General features: G+C 36.6%; 1 protein-coding gene across 8 annotated transcripts in view; it reads right to left on the reverse strand.

The window, feature by feature from the left end:
* The window catches only part of REPS1 (RALBP1 associated Eps domain containing 1), a 73,692-nt gene that overhangs the window by 33,621 nt on the left and 21,035 nt on the right, over positions 1 to 19,036 (reverse strand). For 7 of the 8 annotated variants that reach the window (XM_065631999.1, XM_065631996.1, XM_065631995.1 and 4 more), the window contains exons 3-6: positions 17,066 to 17,262; positions 7,722 to 7,875; positions 886 to 1,013; positions 224 to 386 (exon numbers count right to left, since the gene is read on the reverse strand). In XM_065631999.1, coding sequence (XP_065488071.1) covers positions 224 to 386; positions 886 to 1,013; positions 7,722 to 7,875; positions 17,066 to 17,262 — 642 coding nt within the window. The remainder of the gene's footprint in view (positions 1 to 223; positions 387 to 885; positions 1,014 to 7,721; positions 7,876 to 17,065; positions 17,263 to 19,036) is intronic. The other variant, XM_065631997.1, reaches the window with a different exon arrangement.

Here is a 19,036-nt window from a genome sequence, read left to right on the forward strand (position 1 = left end):
CTACTTATCAAAAGTTTTGGGAAAAATGGTACTAATTATTAGGATTAAATGAAGGAAAACAGCAAATGAGTTTCAAGCTCTTTCTTGAATTACATTAGCATTTACCAGAACATTGAGTAAAATGCAGAACTTTCTTCCAAATGATATGCAAACCTAAGTACACAACAAAGCCTTTGTAACAGAACTGCTGTGCCCACAACTCTATTTTTAAAGGGTAACTTACCTGGTATAAATCCATTTAGATCAGGCTGAATGGTTTTAAACTGATTAACATAATATTGCCTTTGTTCATCAGTTATTTTCCAGGGGTCATCATAACTACTTGATTGCCTACGAATTTCATTTGTTGTTGCAGCTGATGCTACAGTTCGTACTGTTGTCTGGTCCTGAAATGAAATATTTTTCCTCAGTATTATCTACCTGAAATGCTTCTACGAATTCTCAACTTCTTGCCTTCAAAAAATAAAGCATAGTTAAATCATGCAGTAGTTTAAAAACTGCAGGAAACTATCAGTAGATTGCATTAACAAGATAATGACAGGGTGTTTTGGCACAGATACATATGGATAGGAATGACTGCAGGCATGTAAGCAGAAAAAAAAATGTATGGCACATATGCAAAAAAGCTAGACACAAATGTTTTAAAATCATAATTGTTGACATTTTTTAAATTAGTAGCTTTCAGTTAGTCATTCCAAATGAAGTAAGCTCAATTAAACAAGTATCTGTTGGATAAATAGCACTGAACAGACTACAGGACAGATACACAGTAAACATCTGTAATGAAAATTATAAAAAAAAAGAAAGAAAGAAGAGAAATAAAAGAAAATGGGACTGCAACATCAATTTGAATGAAGCAAATCAAATACCAATAAAGTGTCACACCTGGACAGAAGCAGGATGCATGGCTAAAAGAGCACTGGTTGGTGGAGTATCTGCAAAACTGACCCAATTTTCTTGATGGGGTGGTGGTGAATGGCCAGACCATATGGGATCGCTAGAAGTAGATGAGCCTGAAAGTAGAAGAAACATTTCCTTTTTAAAAGACAGCCTTGAAAACTGAGTAAGAACTATGGATATGGAAAGCAGTAAAAAAAAAAAAAAAAAAAAAAAAAAAAAAAAAAAAATCCTGAAACACATGCTCCTTGCTCCTGGCAGAGAGATACAGTTGTAGAATGGTGAAGAAAATGCCAAATTGCACCAAAGTGACAAAGTTTACCTTTTGACAACTCACTCCTGTAGATTTTTACATTAGGTCAGTTTAGATCTGTATGAAGCAGACAGAGTTGAGGAACAAGCTTATTGCAATATGTATAAAATTTGAATTGGGTTTTATACATTTAATGAGTTTTGAATGAGTTAATTAATACTCCACATTTTAAGCTAATTGAAATGAGAAACACTTCTTTGGACAAACAGCTATTTAAAAGTGGCATATGGTATCAGCATAGAATCACAGAACGGTTTGAGTTGAAAGGGACCTCAGAGGTCATCTAGTTCCATCCCCTGCCATGGGCAGGGACACCTTCCACTAGAGCAGGTTGCTCAAAGCCCTGTCCAACCTGGCCTTGAACACTGCCAGGGATGGGGCATCCACAGTTTCTCTGGGCAGCCTGTTCCTGTGCCTCATCACCTGCATGGTGAAGAATTTCTTCCTTTTATCTAATGTAAATCTACTCTCAGTTTAAAGCCATCACCCCTTGTCCTATCACAACAGGCCCTTGTAAGAAGTCCATCTCCAGCTTTCTTGTAGCCCCTGTTAGGTCCTGGAAGGCTGCTATAAGGTCTCCCCTGGAGCCTTCTCTTCTCCACACTGAACAAGCCCAATTCTCTCAGCCTGTCCTCATAGGAGAGGTGCTCCAGCCCTCTGATCATCTTTGTGGTCCTCCCCTAGACTCACCAACAGATGCAACTTTATTATCGTTATTGTTAAACTTTTTTCTTTTTCAGGTTTTAGTTTGCATTCAAAGAACAAAGCCTTGAAAATTCCTCTTAAGAATCAGGCTTTTTGACACAAATTTTTTTTTTTTTCTAAATTATTTCTAGACTCAGTTGCTTAAAAACAGACCAAGAATAATGAAAGACATCCATACAGAGCGCTGACATCTGCTACGTATTAACTATCTGGAACACACTAATTGCGATTCACCCAGTGCCTTGTTATAATCTACTTCTGAAGCACTGCCGATGTTCAATGTCTTAATATTCAAATAAAAATGAAGCAACTATAATAAGATTTGGTCACCCACTGCTCTATGTGCAAAACCCTCAAAATTCTCCTAAATTGCAGTTGCGAATTAAAAATTTAAGGAACTCAAATCAGAGGGAAAACAAGCCACCTAGAGCAAGTCTAGAAGAATCCCAGATTCCGTTCTACTCCTTGACTCCTAAAAGAAATGTGGAACTCCTTAAATCCAAACAGCGGTTGTGAAACTGATTACTTCAATCTACTCTTTTTGCACAACTAAATGCTTTTCTCTTGAAATACATTAAATAAAATCATACTTAGATAGGAATTTTTGCCTCATATGTAGAACTACATTTCCTCTTAAATGTCAGGTCAACTTCTTGTGACTTTCTGTAAGCCCTCCACACAACCCACAAACAAGAAATAGAACACTAATGTCATAATTTTAATCCTGCCACTAAAATGAAACAATAAAACCCAAGAATTTACAGTCTAGATGCTGACTAAAAAGTATTGCTATAAGTAGTCCATTTCTAGATGAGTAATCTATTTTTGAAGCTGAAAAATATCAACAGTTTCAGGTTCTTGGAGACTGATGACACTACAGAGTGAAGGAAATCTTGAGAAGCTGTGAGGCACACTGAGACTAACATGTAAAGTGACAGAAACATTGTTAGTATACAAAATTGCTATTTGATACCTGCCAGTATGCAATTACTCTTTCATTCCATAAATTACTTTTTCCTAGGAGAAAGTAATGAGAGAAATGCTTAGAACTGCTTTATCATTGCTTTTCTGCTACATACAATAGCCGTAATTGTGCACACCACATTTAATCTTGCACTACATAGAATAAAAATGGAGATTTCTATGAGGAGAAAGATCTTTTGAAAGAGCAAATAAGTCAAATATATATTAAAAAAAAAGTAACTTCTCAATTTTGTAAGTTCGTTTTACTAGTATTAAAACCCACTAATAACTACTCCTTTTGTTCCCAAATTTGTTCTCCACTTCTGGAAGCTCCTGGAGGGGTCTGGAGTTTCTAGCAACTTTATCCAAAATTGCCGAGAATAACAGCAATGAGTTTGACAATGCTTTTTGCCTTAGGGTTATTCTTCAATAGCTGACCTAACTCTAAAACACTCAAAAGAAATGTGTAGAAAAGCTCAGCCTTTCTCCACCTGGTCTCTCTCAGCACAGGGCTAACAGACTGTAAGTCTGTTAGACAAGTCCTTCCCAGCTCTCCTGTGGATAAGCCACATTCAAATTTTCTTTTGACACCACGGCTCTCTCCCCTCTGCCCCTCAGACACTGACATTATTGCCACTAACCTTACACATGATTACTCTGCCTTTACTTCTCCCAACAACTTGTCTTACTACAGTTCAATCTGTACCCCCCTACTTAGCACAGCACCTGTTCCAAAGCAGTGCTTTGACAGTGATGGAGATGCCAGTAGCCCCAAATTGTCATACCTTCCCAGTACTTTACAAGTATTACAAGAACCATTTCCTTTCTCCCTTGTTCAAACAATCCCAACAGGAATAGTCTTGCCTTTCTGTTCCTGTTATTTACTCTGCGATGCAACGTTTTAGGAAACAGGATGGGAAAGCTGGAGAACACTGGAGAAAGATTACTTTCATAGTAACTGCCACCAGCCACTAACTCAATTCTCAATCATTAAAACTACATCTGACATTTGAATTAGGGACAGTTACCCCTCAATTTCTTCTCAAAGTACAAAACCAGACTGAACGCTGAAGTAGAAGGGAAGGTGGAAGAAAACTGGGTCACACAGAAGACTCAGACAGTCATTGTATTTTTATTTTACAATTTGTAACCCATGAGTGAGAACACCATTATAACAGGGCTTTGAACAAAGAATAAGCCTAAGACCAGTTATCATACTTGAACTTGCTGGTGAAGTCTAATGCACTATGTTTAGTATGAAGACTTAACTTGAATTCCTGTGGCTGCTCTATATCCTTCTACTCTAGCTTGAATGTCTTACCAACACATTGATAAGTTGTGGAAAATGGTCATGTTTCCCAGGGAAGAAAAGTTAACCCCTCACTTTAAGCTAAAAATGTAAGAAATCGTCTATCTAGATAACATCTGAGTAGTTCATACTTGTGGGTTTACTTACAGAGAACTAAATTTTCAACTAACTTTGTAAACTAGCAAGAGCTCACCTTATCACCTATTTGTGATGAAGCAAAACCAGAAGGTGAGTACAATTTTGACAACAAGATAAAATGCTGTAGAGCTCTTCCCTTCCTTAATAATCATGTCCAGATAAGAATAATCATTAACTTGTAACAAGGCCAATTATCAAGAGTTACCAAAGGACTATTCGGTCCTCTGCAAGCACAGTAAATATCTCAGGACTCTAAAGATGCAAGTGAACTGTTAGTACAGTAAACACATTCCACTTCTGTCCATGAAGTTTCCGGTTCTTTATTTCATGAACTGCAGCAAAATGTCTCCCCAGGAGATAAAGAAAGAAGTGTGGCTTAGGGCTGCAAGTTCTCATGTATATGCAGACATCAAAATAGAACTTGGATGCAATGCCAAAAAAAGCTAACAGGTATCCTATGACTGAACAGAAAACTTCAGATTTTTTTTACCAGTTTGAAATCACTATTTGGATACTACCAACATAAATGCTGTGCTTTGCTTCCAGTCCAAACAGACTACAAGGTAATAAAATAAAAATTTCTAGCCTGTATGCTGACATGCCACTCAACTACCATTTGAAGTGCGGAAGGGGTTTTTCTACCAAGCTTGTCAGTCAGCATCCTTCTGGCAACTGAAGCTGTAGTGCAAAATGAGTGGAAAAGGTAAAGGTAAGAGCATGAAGTATTTTTTTCTCTTGTAACTATAGGAACTGATCCAGATCAGAGATGCAATCCAGAACTGAGATACAACAACATTATTTTTGAATAGCTTTATCTTAAATCAAAGGCATCTAGAAGACTTGAGACTCAGGTTTTAACAGAATTGACTCTGACATTTAAGGATGACACCTGAACTGACTATAAACTTCATTCTACACTGGTGATCAACATCTGTCACTGAACTTTAAATTCCTAATATTAACATAAAATACATGTGCCCTTTAGGGCTCTCTTTACAAAAAGGCTGGAAGAAAGATGGTAACAAGCCTTGGCTTCAGACCTCATATGTATAAGCACATTGACCTAATCGTAACAGTGCCTCAGAGTCCAACTACATATAAGCATCACTAACACTATCCTAACTGAATTACTGGACAATACAGTGGCAAAAAAATTTGTAAAATCTGAATTATTTTGCTCTGTTGAGATGAGAACAGGTTTTCTTCCTCAAGAAATTAAAAACTACAGCTACAAGCTATGCTTAAACCTTCTGATGCAAGACAAAGTGCAAGATTTAGGGGAAAAAAAAGTGTCATTATCTAATAATTATTATACAGCTGAATCTGATACAGAAATCACTATTTAGTTCGTTCACAGTGGAAATATGATGATGCAATGGAGTGTCTTTACTATGCATAACTCAGAATCTGTTTACACACATCTTTCTCCAAACAACAACAAAAAGTTTTGATTTTTGTCCTTGTGGTTTAAGACAACATGCTATTTATTATTAGATCCATCAGAAACATTTTCACAGTTGAGGTTCCATGCTTTCACTTGACAACCCCATTACCCTCAAACAATGTTTCACATAATGTGAAATACAAGCAGAGACCTGGGTTCTTATTTTTCTTGGATCACAAGTGAAATGGCATAGTCCTGCCATAAGTCCTACTAAAAAAATATAATGTACTTGCAAATTACCCAATTTTTCAAGAATACCTTGTATTGGAATCAAGATGAGCTTGCGACATTGATTTTAAGAAAAGTAAACAACAGCCTATCTGGTTCTACCTAGATGTCAGCAGAACATCCTTTTTCTGTTATACAAAATACTGTAGTTAAAAAGTAGGCTCAAGAGAGGGGAAAAAGAATGACTAATGTCTACAACAGCTGAAATTCAGAGGAATAAATCATCTGCAGTGCAAAAGAATCACCCACAGTGAATAAAGACGACAATTTTTTGTTACACTAATATATGAAAATCCACTCTATCCTTAGCATTGGCAGAACAGACAATCCTTCTGTAACAGTATCTCCAAATTACTTTAAACACACTAAGAATATGTTTCAGTATGGAATACAAAATTGATGAAGATTGAGCTAGTTCAGGAATGTTTTCAGACAACTACTGAAAAATTTATCCATTAGCCATCACAGGGTAAGCACTGCCAAACTGAAATATTAACATGGGATTACAACTTTATTTTTAAGAGGACAATACTGAACTCTTCAACAGTAGGAATAGTTTACACACTTTCCTGGAGTCCTTGACTTTGTAAGTTAGAAAAACTTCACAAGTTAGAAACCAGCTACCAAACTTGTATTTCAGCTTGCAAGAAAAGCCAATCAGCTGTACTACACAAGAAAACAGTCAAGAAACTGCTGAAAAAACACTATCCCTGACTAAACCCACAGAAATTATTATATATGTAATGAGCAGACCAATAGTATGTATTTTTTTGTTCTAAATTGACTGGCACTTACTAGCAAACAATATTCAGGACACTTGCATAAACATCTGCATAAAACTCATTTAACTTCTAAAATATGTTTTGTTTCCTTATTCAACCAATTCTAACAACAGTATCCCTGGTGCTCAGAATGACGACAGATTGAAAGGTAACATCCATTTTGGAACATCACAACTGAAATAAAGCAATCAACCACAGTTCAATCTGAAACTACAGCTTGCAAAATACAACATATTATTTAGCATTATCATGAAAAACAGAACCTGAATCAGAATTGTTCCAGCGTTCCCAAATTTATTAAGTCTATCAGATAGCAGAAAAGAAAACAGAACTCTAGGAAATATGACATATTAAGGTGGAAAGCTTTTTAAATCTGAACACGGTGATCCAACAACAGGGACAGTCTTCACGTTAAATGAAGAACAATAAAGAATGAAAAGCTGTACTGAAACAAGTGGCTCTACCGTGACAGATTGGAGATACACTAGCTTCAGTTATGTTTACATAAACTTTAAAGAAAACAAAAAATGTTAAGAGAATTAGTTGTTCTCACAATTCATCTAATCTACCAGAAACATAATTCAAACAAACAATGCATTATCTGCTGCTTTCCCTTGAGCTTCCCACGTTTTTGGGTATACTGACAGTTCCTGCACAATTTCAATAGGATGACAGTTTTGTATTAGAAAATTTTCCACTGGGAAACTTTCAAACTCTCCCTCCCTCCAAACTCTAAGCATTTCCCATACCACAGTAAGAAATGGATCTGCCACGTGCAAGATCACAGATTCCACAGCGTTGCCATCAACACAAACATTTGAATCTGCAAGACAGTTTCCAGGATTGGAAAATACAAAGATAAACTGCCCTAAACTAACTCAATATATTTAAGAATTCCACAACTTTGGGTTACAGCTGAAGCATAACAGAAGACATTTATACCTGGTTGTGCTTCACTAAATGGAGCCCAAAAAGGCCCAGGTCCAGCAAGAGGTCGTTCATTATTCCCTCCGCTGGGATGGCGGTTGTGCTTCCTCCATGTATGTGGAGAGGTTGGTGGGGATTGCTGTGGTGAAACAACTGGAGATGTGGACTCCTAATAAAACAAAGGAACCTTTTAAGTTTTTTACTAAATGACTAAACACACAAAAGCCTATCTAAAACCATTATTTCTAGGAACAACCATCACTGCAGGTAAAGTCTCATTTTAGAGATTGAAAATTTTAGTACTTATTAAAATGACGGAATAGGAAAAGTCAGGTATATTATGACTGGCACTAGACACATTCACTTCAAACAATGTAATCTAATATTTTTAACTTGGCGTTCTTAAGACAGCAGCAATGCCAAGTTAAATGACTTGGCTTCAAAGGAAATTAGATTATAAGACTCACTTTCACTTGTGATAGAAGTTACATTTGAACCCAGGTCTCAAAATGAAAGATTACTTACTGTACAACTTATTATTATACCTAATTTACATCAAGTGATTCACAATCAGTTACTTTCATTTGAAAAACAAACCAGAATTAAACATTGGAGGAAAAAAAAAAAAAAAACAAAAAACCACACACTAGACAGGCCACATTTTTTTTTAAATGCAAAAACATAGATGTAATTTTTTTCAAAAAATGATGCCATCTAGTATATACTTTTCTGCTGTACAAATTACAAAGTAGTTTTTCCCTGATTTTAAGGCTCAAGCTTCCCTTCAATTCTATGTTGTAAAACATTATCCTCCCTGAACAGGTAGGAAAACAGACAATTACATGTACAATTTCTACCTGTCTCATGAGACATTCAGATTACCAGATTATTCCGCTTCAAATAAAATACAAAGGAAAAAAAATTTACATTGTACAAAGTGAAGTAGTTATACAGTAGAAAATAATTTCCTTCCTATACCTACATCTTTTGAAGTTCCTGTTTGCCTGATCTCCCAATTCAAACTAAACTGTAGTACTGAAAACAAGTAAAACAAGAAAGCAAAGCTTGAACTCCAAGTTTCCTGAAAAGTAAAAACAAAGCTAAAAGGCTCAAAATTTCTTTCAGCAGTAGATTTAAAAAAAAAAAAAAGTTTGGTACTCAATGTTAACAACTGTTAACATAGTATCAAGTACCAACAGCAAGACTGACTGTACGCTTCCACAATTCCCAAAAGTGAACTGGTTTACTTTGCCAAATATTCAAAGGTCATTTTGCCTTTTAATCAATATTACATCTGCAAAAGTCTAAAACTCAATGAAAAAGGGCCATAAACAGGCTTTTCTCCAAGCAAGGTACATACTAAAACTATATGCATACTAACAATAGTTTTAGGGCCATGATGACTGGTTACTTTCTAATGCATTGATGTAACCTTTTGCTTCCCTCCCCCCCCCAGGCAGTTTTTTCATATCTGATAGAGTACAGGGCCAGCCTGGTTGATTCTGAAACTGAAGTATTTTCTGAAAGTTCTGACTATTGAGTCAGATTTCAGTTCCTAGGCCACAATATTTTGAACTTTCCATTCAGAACATTTAAGTGATGCCCACAGGTATTGGCAAAAAGTACTACAAAGTGGCTGAGAGTAGCATTAATTCACTTCAATTCCAGGACCAGCTGATTGCACAGTCAAAGTCACTGTTTTTCCACAGTACTTCCCACCAGTTTGAGATTTTTTTGTGGCAGTTACACGCTTTTCTGAAATTTGCCTGAAGATTTCTCCTCTTAGCATCTTACTTGACAAGAAATTTATTTTAGATGACAGTACATTCTTACCCTTACAGGTACATGGGGGCAAGAGGGGAAGGAGCAAGGGTATCCAGAGTGCCACTTGCAGGCTGGAAGCTAGAACTGAGGTTGAATGGTTAGTGCCCACTTAGCATACGTAGTGCAACAGGTTCTAGAACCACGATGACACATCACTGAAATAAATTGAAAAACTTCCTCTTCCGCTGCCTTGTATACAAGCCATCTTTTACCAAAAAAGATTTGCAGGATGTTTGAATTTTTAGACGAAATACCATGAATAGATGTAGGGAAAGCTATGCTTGGTTACAGACACTATTCATTTACTCCAGTACTCCTACTCTTGACAAGTCAGATGGTCCAGAAAGATACAGAAGAAAACCTGAGGCAGACAAACATATGATTGCCTACCTAAAGGAAACCACTCACTATTTCTAGTAACTGCACGTGAACATTAAAACTCTTGATACATAGTCCTCAAGAAGCAAACTTGCCCTACCGAAGCTGACAACTGTCACTATTCAGTGAGCCTCCGTCTAACATCTGGCCTCAATACTAAAGACACAGGAGCAAACTGTAAATTTGCTCCTCAACTTCAATTCTAAATGTTTACTTTAGATGTTGTTCATGTGATTCTGTCAAGCATGTAATAACGGTAATCAGATAATCAGAAGTACAAGCATAATAAATAATTAATTCGGTTCTCAATGTTCCAATCAATGTTGTATCAGTATTCTGAACACTTACAGATTTCTCACAGTTGATTTGAAGCTTCAGTTTACAGCAAAAGTGTGCTGTTAAACAGCGGAAGTGTCATCAACTCTGAAGTTTAAAAGCTTCCAGAAGAGTGACAAGCCACATCTTCAGCTTTACTGTCATTACAGTACACACATTCCCGGAACAGTTTAAACCAGATTGAGATAGCATTACTGTGGCACTATCTTTCTCCTGTACAATCCCAGTAACTCTCATACATGACTCATGGCATCCATTGATCTAACTTACTAGAAGCTTGGGAGAGCTAAACTCTATTATTTTTAAAAAGATATGTATATGTATATATATATTTTTATATACACACGCACAAATATGTGTGTCTCTGTGTATGTATATATATAAAATGGCTTAGCCAAAATACTGATGGCTCAATGCAAGCATAAAGAAGGAAGATGCAAGCCAGAAAAGACTGGGGAGGAGGCAGAACTGTAGAAACATTCACTCAAATTCAAAAGCAGTCATGGGAAAACACAATGAGTAGGAATTTATTGAAACTGTAATTACATGCAGGTTCATTCATCCCTTATATATAGGTTAACATCAACTATGTAATCTGCCTTTACAGTGGGTAAGAAATTGTCATTTTCATATGCTCATGCCTAGAAAACATGGTTTGTTGTACAAAGTTTCCACTTCAATTTTGCATTGAGCTTCAGATTTTAGTAAACAGAGGCTGTATGTTCATTAGAACCACCTCTGTTCCTCAACTGCAACATACAGTCTCAAAAACTGAGAGTGTTTTAAGAGTTTGAGTGTATGTTGCAGCTGATTAAGCATGGCTGTTCATCTGTTCTATCTATGAATAAAATAAACTCATTTTGAAAGTCTGAAATATCCAGGATCAGATTTTTATGACAGTATCAGGGTACAGAACCTAACTTAATTGCTCTTCAAAATCCTAACATGGAACAACTACAAGAATTTGCCTAGTTTGGGTTACCGATAACTCAGATATTTTGAATTTCACCAATTTTAACAGAAGTTGCCCACCTAATCTCTTCAGGAACTTCGACAATTTTACTCACCATCTGCATATTGTAGTTCATGTATCATTTATGAGATCAGCTACTACTAAAATCTTATCTTGATAAACTGTTTCAGCACTTTTAATTCAAATATATTTAAACATTTAACACACTACCTTTTAATTTATCTCCAAACAAACCTCAATAAAAATCACAGCAATTATGATGTTCTGGTTTTCACTATCTGAAGACATTTATTTTTCCTCTTTACATTATTCCAGAAAAGTTATATAAATAAAAGCATGTTGACATAAGTAGTTAATAACTGTTTAACATTTTCATATTAAATCTAACTGCTGAGAACATTCTTCTCAATCACTAATAAAAAAATATAAGGTTATACCTAAAAGGCAAAAATTAAGTAATCCATCTTAATTTGAAAAAAAAACCAAACCAACATTAAAAAAGTTGTAAAAAAGAATGACTTTTGTCAAACTGGAATTACAAAACCAAGACGCTATGAAGGACTCAGAACTTGGACTTTTTTGGACTGACAAACAGTTACTAGAAATGGCATGTTAAAAAGATGATACAATCTATGGCTCTTAAAGAAGAACCTCAGTGAGGATAAGTCAAACAAACTGGCGTAAGGCAACACAATACTGTGCTAAAGCAACTCTGGAGGGAGCTCAACCTCAAAAGAGCATTGCAAGCATACATGAGTCAAATGAGATGATACACCTTTTCCTGGATCTCACACTTCAGGCCAGAAGAAAGCCTCCTAAGGAGAATTCCAGAGACAATGAAGCCAGACATGGTATCCGAAGGGTAGCTCTAAGGGTGTTGTGATCCAGGTCCTGATACCACATAGCCTGCATAAGAGTCAGGGAACAGATCCATCATGAAGAAAGATTATGCTAGAGATGGTAATTGCATCGCAGAACCCATGTTTTTGTAACCAAATAGCATTCATACTGAAGAACAAAACAGTCCAAGGTTCTATGTGAACTTCTCCACATGCAGCACTACACATATTTAGAGGATGGGGGTGGAGGGGTGGTTCCCCCAATTACAAACTTGTTAGTCTGATCTCAACAGTTTGAAAAGTTTTAGACTAGGTTGTGAAGAAAAAAATAATTAAAAACACAGACACAAATGGAAAAGGGATCAATCACAGCATGGGAAATTTTACTTAAGTTGGCTGATATTACTTTTGTGATTTTCTAGACAAAAGAACTGTGCTACATTTCACCTGAACCTCAGCATACTTGAGTGGGGTACCACACAAGATAACTCCAATGTGGAGATCAATACAAGAATCATAGGTGCAAAAGAACTGGCTACCAAAGGAGCAAAGGGGGATTGTATTAGAATGGGAACTATGGGGTTGAAAGGAAGTTTCTAATAATGCTCCTGAAGGACTGACTTGGGGAATGACCTAATTTGATACTTTAGGTTACTGTTTATGCACACTAAATAGCATGCTGATGAATTCTGATAACAAATATAAGGAGGCATCAGACAGGTGGATTCCTTTCAGGACATAGGTAACAGTAAACTATCAAGTTTTAAAATACAAAGTATAGATTCTTGCATAATGGAAATTAATACCAAAGTGCATAATGAGAATCAATCAGCTGAAAATGGAAGACTGGATGCACAGGTCAACTATCAGACCATTACGATATCATGCAATATATCAAGCAGAAGTAGGGAAGTACCCTACAAAATAGTATTGATCCTGATGAGATTTCATTTGGAACAAGGAATACAGATCTAGTAAATGTTTTCAATAAGAACAAATTCAAATTGAATCAAAGGCAGAGAAGGATTGTGAGGATTACTGGTAACTACTTTATGAGACAAAACTGAGAGTATGGATTCTTTTGTCAAGCAAAACAAAGCTAAGGGGGGAACACAATGGTTTTCTAGAAAATACTGATGGTGTTCTGCAGCAAATACTAAGAACAAAGCTGTTAAAACAACAGGTATTGCCTGATCTAAGTGAAGTGGAAATTCCCACAAGTATCTCACTATATTCCTACAAAGGCTCTGGAATAGTTTTCCCCAATGTGGCCATTGTGGACAAAAGGTTGCAATTTCAAGAGAGAAACTTAAATTTTATTAGCTAATGAGTTTAAAAAAATAATCAAGATAATAGAGAGTTAGACTGAATAACATGAGGTCTTTTCCAGCTCTGTGCTCCTAAACAATTTACTTAATACCATACATATTTTACTTGGAATTACCTCTTCAATCTACAAAACAGAAGCAAACAGAAATGGACTACTGGCAAAACCTTAAAAGAAAGTCACATAAATTCTCATATTGTTAAAAGCTGAAATGATCAGATTGACTGCTACAGGTGCCAAATTTGAGTTTTCCCTCCTGAAGCTGCACTGATACAGCAATTAATCAATATAATCTAGAGTGCCAGTATTATGCTTGATGTACACATAAGTAGATTAATACTTTTTATATTCACCTGGATATAACAAGGTTCAGCTTATAAGCATTTGCAACGAACATGTTTTTCAACTGTTAGAGCCTGAAGAACTATTGTAACAAGCTACTCCTCTTTCCCAGAAAAGGTGGTAAACCAGCTGAAATTATCCAAAAGCAGTACCAGATCAACACCTGGATCACACTTAAAGATACTGGAGAAATATTTGCTTTTTAGCTTTAACAACAAAACGAAAAACATTCAAAGGTAGTATCTAACAGACTGATACTGAGAACATTTAGTCACTTGAAAACTACCTTCAGAAGACAGAAAATACCTCATAATCTCAACATGACTGCTTCTTCTATGAAACTGTTTTTAGTACCTTTGTCTTAATTCCTTTATGAAATAAAAAAAGTTTCCATCTGCAATGACAGATCCTAATTCTTCTAGGAAGATTTATTTTTAAAAAGCACAAGAACTCAACAGAATCTAGCTTCTCAAGATTAGCCTAAATTGATACTTTCAATAGCATAGCTGCTGCTACTAAGGCACAGAGATACGTATACGCACTGTGGTTAACACACATTATGTCAACGCAAATGCTCATGCAGATGGCGCATTGTCGACAGAAGTTTTCAAACCTACTTAGCCTCTATTTTCTAGGAAGATGAACAGAAAAAAATATTTTCCCCCAATGTTTTATCTCCACCAGCATGTGCAGTCAACATGCCATCTAGTGAGTAAAGGCATCTCTCATTATTTGGCTTGGCTCCAAGAATCAGTTCTGCAGCCTCCATGACAGCTGGCTGTGACTTCAGTCATCTTCTATTAACACTAACAGTAGTAAAAATATATAAACTTCTGGCCAGTGCTATATTTATATAATACTTAGCCATTATAAACTCAAAGTGCCATCACAGAAATGGCTGGAGATAGAAAAAGGATATTACTGAACTTAGCTCGTGCTTACTTTAAAAGATGACCTCATTTATAACTGCTCTTTGGAAACGCAACCTGATTGCCATTTCCTGACAACCTGCATCCGATTGAAACTCATTAAGGGGAACTGCCAAAATAATGCATTGATAATTAATCTATGCATGACGAATCTCACCAATATGGAAAGCTGCACGTGAATGAACCAAGGTTTTAAAGAGGAAGATTACTATATCTTGTGATTTTGTATAAAGATCTCAGCCAGAGCATTTAATGAAATAAATTTAATGTATTTTGAAGTGCCAGACATATTATCAAAGCCAGTAAACAGTTTAAGAAAAAAAATTTAAAATCCCAAACTCACTAATGGAATATATAACAGCTACATGACAATATCTAACAGTGACATATGCAAGCTTAACTTTGACACTCAAATTCCTCCAGAAAGAACAGTGATCCCTAGGAAAATGACATGCTGTCATCTACTTCTCAGACATCAGCTCTTCTCATCACTGAAAGAGGTGGCATATAATGAGGATTCACAGTCTGAACCTCTTTCTCAATTTTATAAATCTGAGTGGTATCTCCAGGTAAAGACAACTGGATCAGCAATTTCTACATGAACGTAGCTTAAAGTTGCATCTATCTTTTGGGAAATAACTCAATTAGAATATTTATGTGGTTAAGTGAAAAACCTGGGCTCAAGGCCTGTTCTTAGCCTAAGGGGACTGAAATTCTCAGCTTTTTTAACATGGCGTCTGAATCGATAAATATTAGACTGGGACAAGAAGGCTGCTTAAATGGATTCATTGTACATGCAGAACCAGCCACAGAAAACTAGTTTTACAACAGGGTGCAAAAATCAGACAGTACTTCCCTGATGTTCTAGACCAAGAATGCAGCTTAAAACTTCCCGACTCGATGTGTTGTCTGTTCCATTTGCTCCAATCTGTTTTCTGGGCCAGATCTCTCAAAGGACTTATACAAAGTTTCTTTATTCTGATGATTCCATACAGACTTGTGTGAGAGATACCAAGTTGCTTCTACCAGCCACGATGGAGAAATGAAATCTGGATGCCTATACACCTTTGTAAATACATGGCTTCTTCATCCAGAACTTGAAGATCCCAAACACTGGATTTTTTTTTTTTGTTATTTTAAAGTTAGACTAGTACAGATTGCTACATCGAATTAAAGCTGTTCACTAAATACATTCGATACCATGTTGGAAGTGCTCAAAACACTATTTCAACCAAACTAAAACCCCATCGTCAGATCAAGATCTGCAATTGGTGATTTCTTCATGAAGCGCTTGAGAGCTATCTCAAAAAGTAGACAACAATAAGCTATCTCCAGATCTGCTGCCAGCCCTCCTTTCATTACAGTCACCATCCCCAGCTTCGGAGACAGGAAGTGGCAACCAAACACTGATTTTGGATGGCCTCTGCTAATTTGCTTTCTCTTTATATTGGATCAGCCTGAGCTATTCCCAGAGAGATTAATAAATGTTTACTAGTGACTCCTTGATTCCCAGAAAGATTAAAGGACATCTGCAAGTTTCTCAATTCCTTACAAAACAAGCGCAGAGAAGAGTATACCATGGAGAAGAAAACAGGTCATTCAACAGTTATGCACAGACATATATTCACGCAGCAAAATTTAATATTTGCACTCTGTTTTTGCTTGTAGAAAAGACAATCAGAAAATATTTCCCCATGGAAAGAGTGTAAGGACTATGAAAAACAAGGAACTATAAGGAAGCACAGAGTTGTAAGCCTTTACATTTTTCATTTATTCAGATATTATTTAGCTGAAGATGAAAGAACCAGCAAGTAAAAGAAAATTAATCTCCTCATTATTATAGCACAATAAAAAACTATGTGAAAACTTCTATCTATTATTTCTGGTTCTTATTGTCTCTGCTTAACAATTACATAGCTGAGCAAGGAAAATTGTAAGGCAGAGAAAATAACCAAGATTTTAAAAAAATTCTAAATATAGTATTTCAGATCTAAAGGTATTGGAGTATGCTGAAGGACTAGAAACTCAGTCTTCCATAGCATTCACTATCACTGTTCCAATGACAAGGAGCTCAATGTGAACTATCTAATAAATGAGGTATTAACATCATAATGAATTCAACTTGATATTTTCTATCATACCTTACACACTGATTTGCTTTTGTCTCAATTATTTGCCTATTACCACTGATATTTTAAACACAAGATTACAAGACATCATAAAGAAATGTCTCCTACATGCAAGTATTTCAGAAGAATATGTGGTCTTCATGTATAATATACACCAGTACGATTTTTTTTTTTTTAAAGAAACTATATTGAAAGCAACAAAGCTTAGAGGCCCTATCAAATTGACACCTATGCAGCAAAGCAGTGGTTAAGAGGCTAATTTAATTTTCTAAGTTAATTTACCTGTTGATCAGCTGATGTACGTTGCTGAACTGCATCATGGCTCACAGAGCCTTTTTTGACTTGTATCCTGCCAGGTGGTGGAGGAATCACACCTGAATATGAAGCTGGGTTATCAGCATCTGAAGAATACAAGGCTGTGTGTCTTGATTCTTGTTCATTCTTTGACATAACAAATCTGGGAAGAGGAAGGTCCTTTACTGTTTTTTTTTAAAAAAAAAAAAAAAGAGCAGGTCATTTACTACACAGAAGTATGATGCTTGAAAATAAAAATGCAGTTTTATTTTGCAGTTAAAATTATACACTTGCCTTAATTACTTAAACACAGACTGCTGCTATAGTCATAGAATCATTTTGGTTGGAAGAGACCCTCAGGATCAAGTCCAACCATAACCTAACCAACTCTAGCACTAAACCATGACCCTAAGAACCTCGTCTAAACACCTTTTAAACACCTCCAGGGATGGTGACTCCACCATTTTCCTCAGCAGCCTGTTCCAATGCCTGACAACCCTTTCCGTGAAGAATTATCTCCTAAAATCCAATCTAAACCTCCCCTTGCGCAACTTGAGGCCATTTCCTCTTGTCCTATCACTTGCTACTTGGGAGAAGAGACCAACACCCTCCTTTCAGGTAGCTGTAGAGAGCGATAAGGTCTCCCCTCAGCCTCCTTTTCTCCAGGATAAACAGCCCCAGTTCCCTCAACTGCTCCTCATCAGAATTGTGTTCCAGGCCCCTCACCAGCTTTGTCACTCTCCTCTGCACTCTCTCTAGTACTTCAATGTCCTTCTTATGATGAGGGACCCAAAACTGAACACAGGATTCAAGGTGGGGCCTCACCAGTGCCAAATACAGTGGCACAATCACTTCTCTAGTCCTCCTGGCCACACTATTCCTGATACAAGCCAGGATGCTGTTGGCCTTTTTGGCCACCTGGGCACACTGCTGGCTCATGTTCAGCTGGCTGTCAATCAACATCTCCAGATTCCTCTCTGCCAGGCAGCTTTCCAGCCACTCTTCCCCGAGCCTGTAGCGCTGCCTGGGGTTGTTGTGACCCAAATGCAGGACCCGGCACTTGGCCTTGTTAAACCTCATACAATTGGCCTCAGCCCAATGATCCAGGTGGTCCAGATTCCTGTGTACAGCTTTCCTATCCTCCAGCAGACCAACACTCCCAGCAAATTGATGTCATCTGCAAACTTACTAAGGGTGCACTCAATCCCCTCATCCAGATCATTGATAAAGAGATTAAACAGAACTTGCCAGTTAGAAAAAAGCAAATGCCCTTTTGGAATTATACTTCATGAATCTGCTACCCAACTTGTAGTTTTGGTATACAAAGAGGACTTCACACAGCTCCGTAAGTTTTACACTATAACTCTGCACTAAATGCAGTAGCAACCAGATAACCTGGATTTATCTCATTTTTTCTTAGTTTTGCCAACACTTAATTATTTAAATGTGATTTTCTAAATTTATCTACCATTTCTAGCACATATATAGAACTAGAAGAGTCTTCACACAGAATAGCTCATGAGCAGAAATGCTAAAATACTGCAGTATATTCAACATCTTTTAGTGAGCTGATTATATTATTTCTTGTAAATATAAACATGATCTAGTCTTACTGCAAAAACTGCAACTATTCCTTTAACGCATCTGTGTACACCTTTCTACAACAGAAGCTAAATTAGCTGTTTTACTGGGACACAACCGGGAGCATTCCAATATCTCTTCACTTTGTTACAAACACTTATAAAGCAAAATTTCTAGAAAATGCTAGGAGGTTCTCAGCTTTATATACCATGGTTCAGAATAGTCTGATAGAAAAATGAGACCGCATAAGTCTTCAATTTTTCACTGAAAGATTTCTATCATTTTTCTGAATCCAGCCACAACTTCTTTACTGGTCCACTGTGAATACAAATAAACTGCAAATTTGCTGTACAGCCTGCTTGGAAATTATTTTTCCAA

This window comes from Caloenas nicobarica, chromosome 3, assembly GCF_036013445.1.
Source record: "Caloenas nicobarica isolate bCalNic1 chromosome 3, bCalNic1.hap1, whole genome shotgun sequence".
NCBI classification, from domain to species: Eukaryota; Metazoa; Chordata; class Aves; order Columbiformes; family Columbidae; genus Caloenas; species Caloenas nicobarica.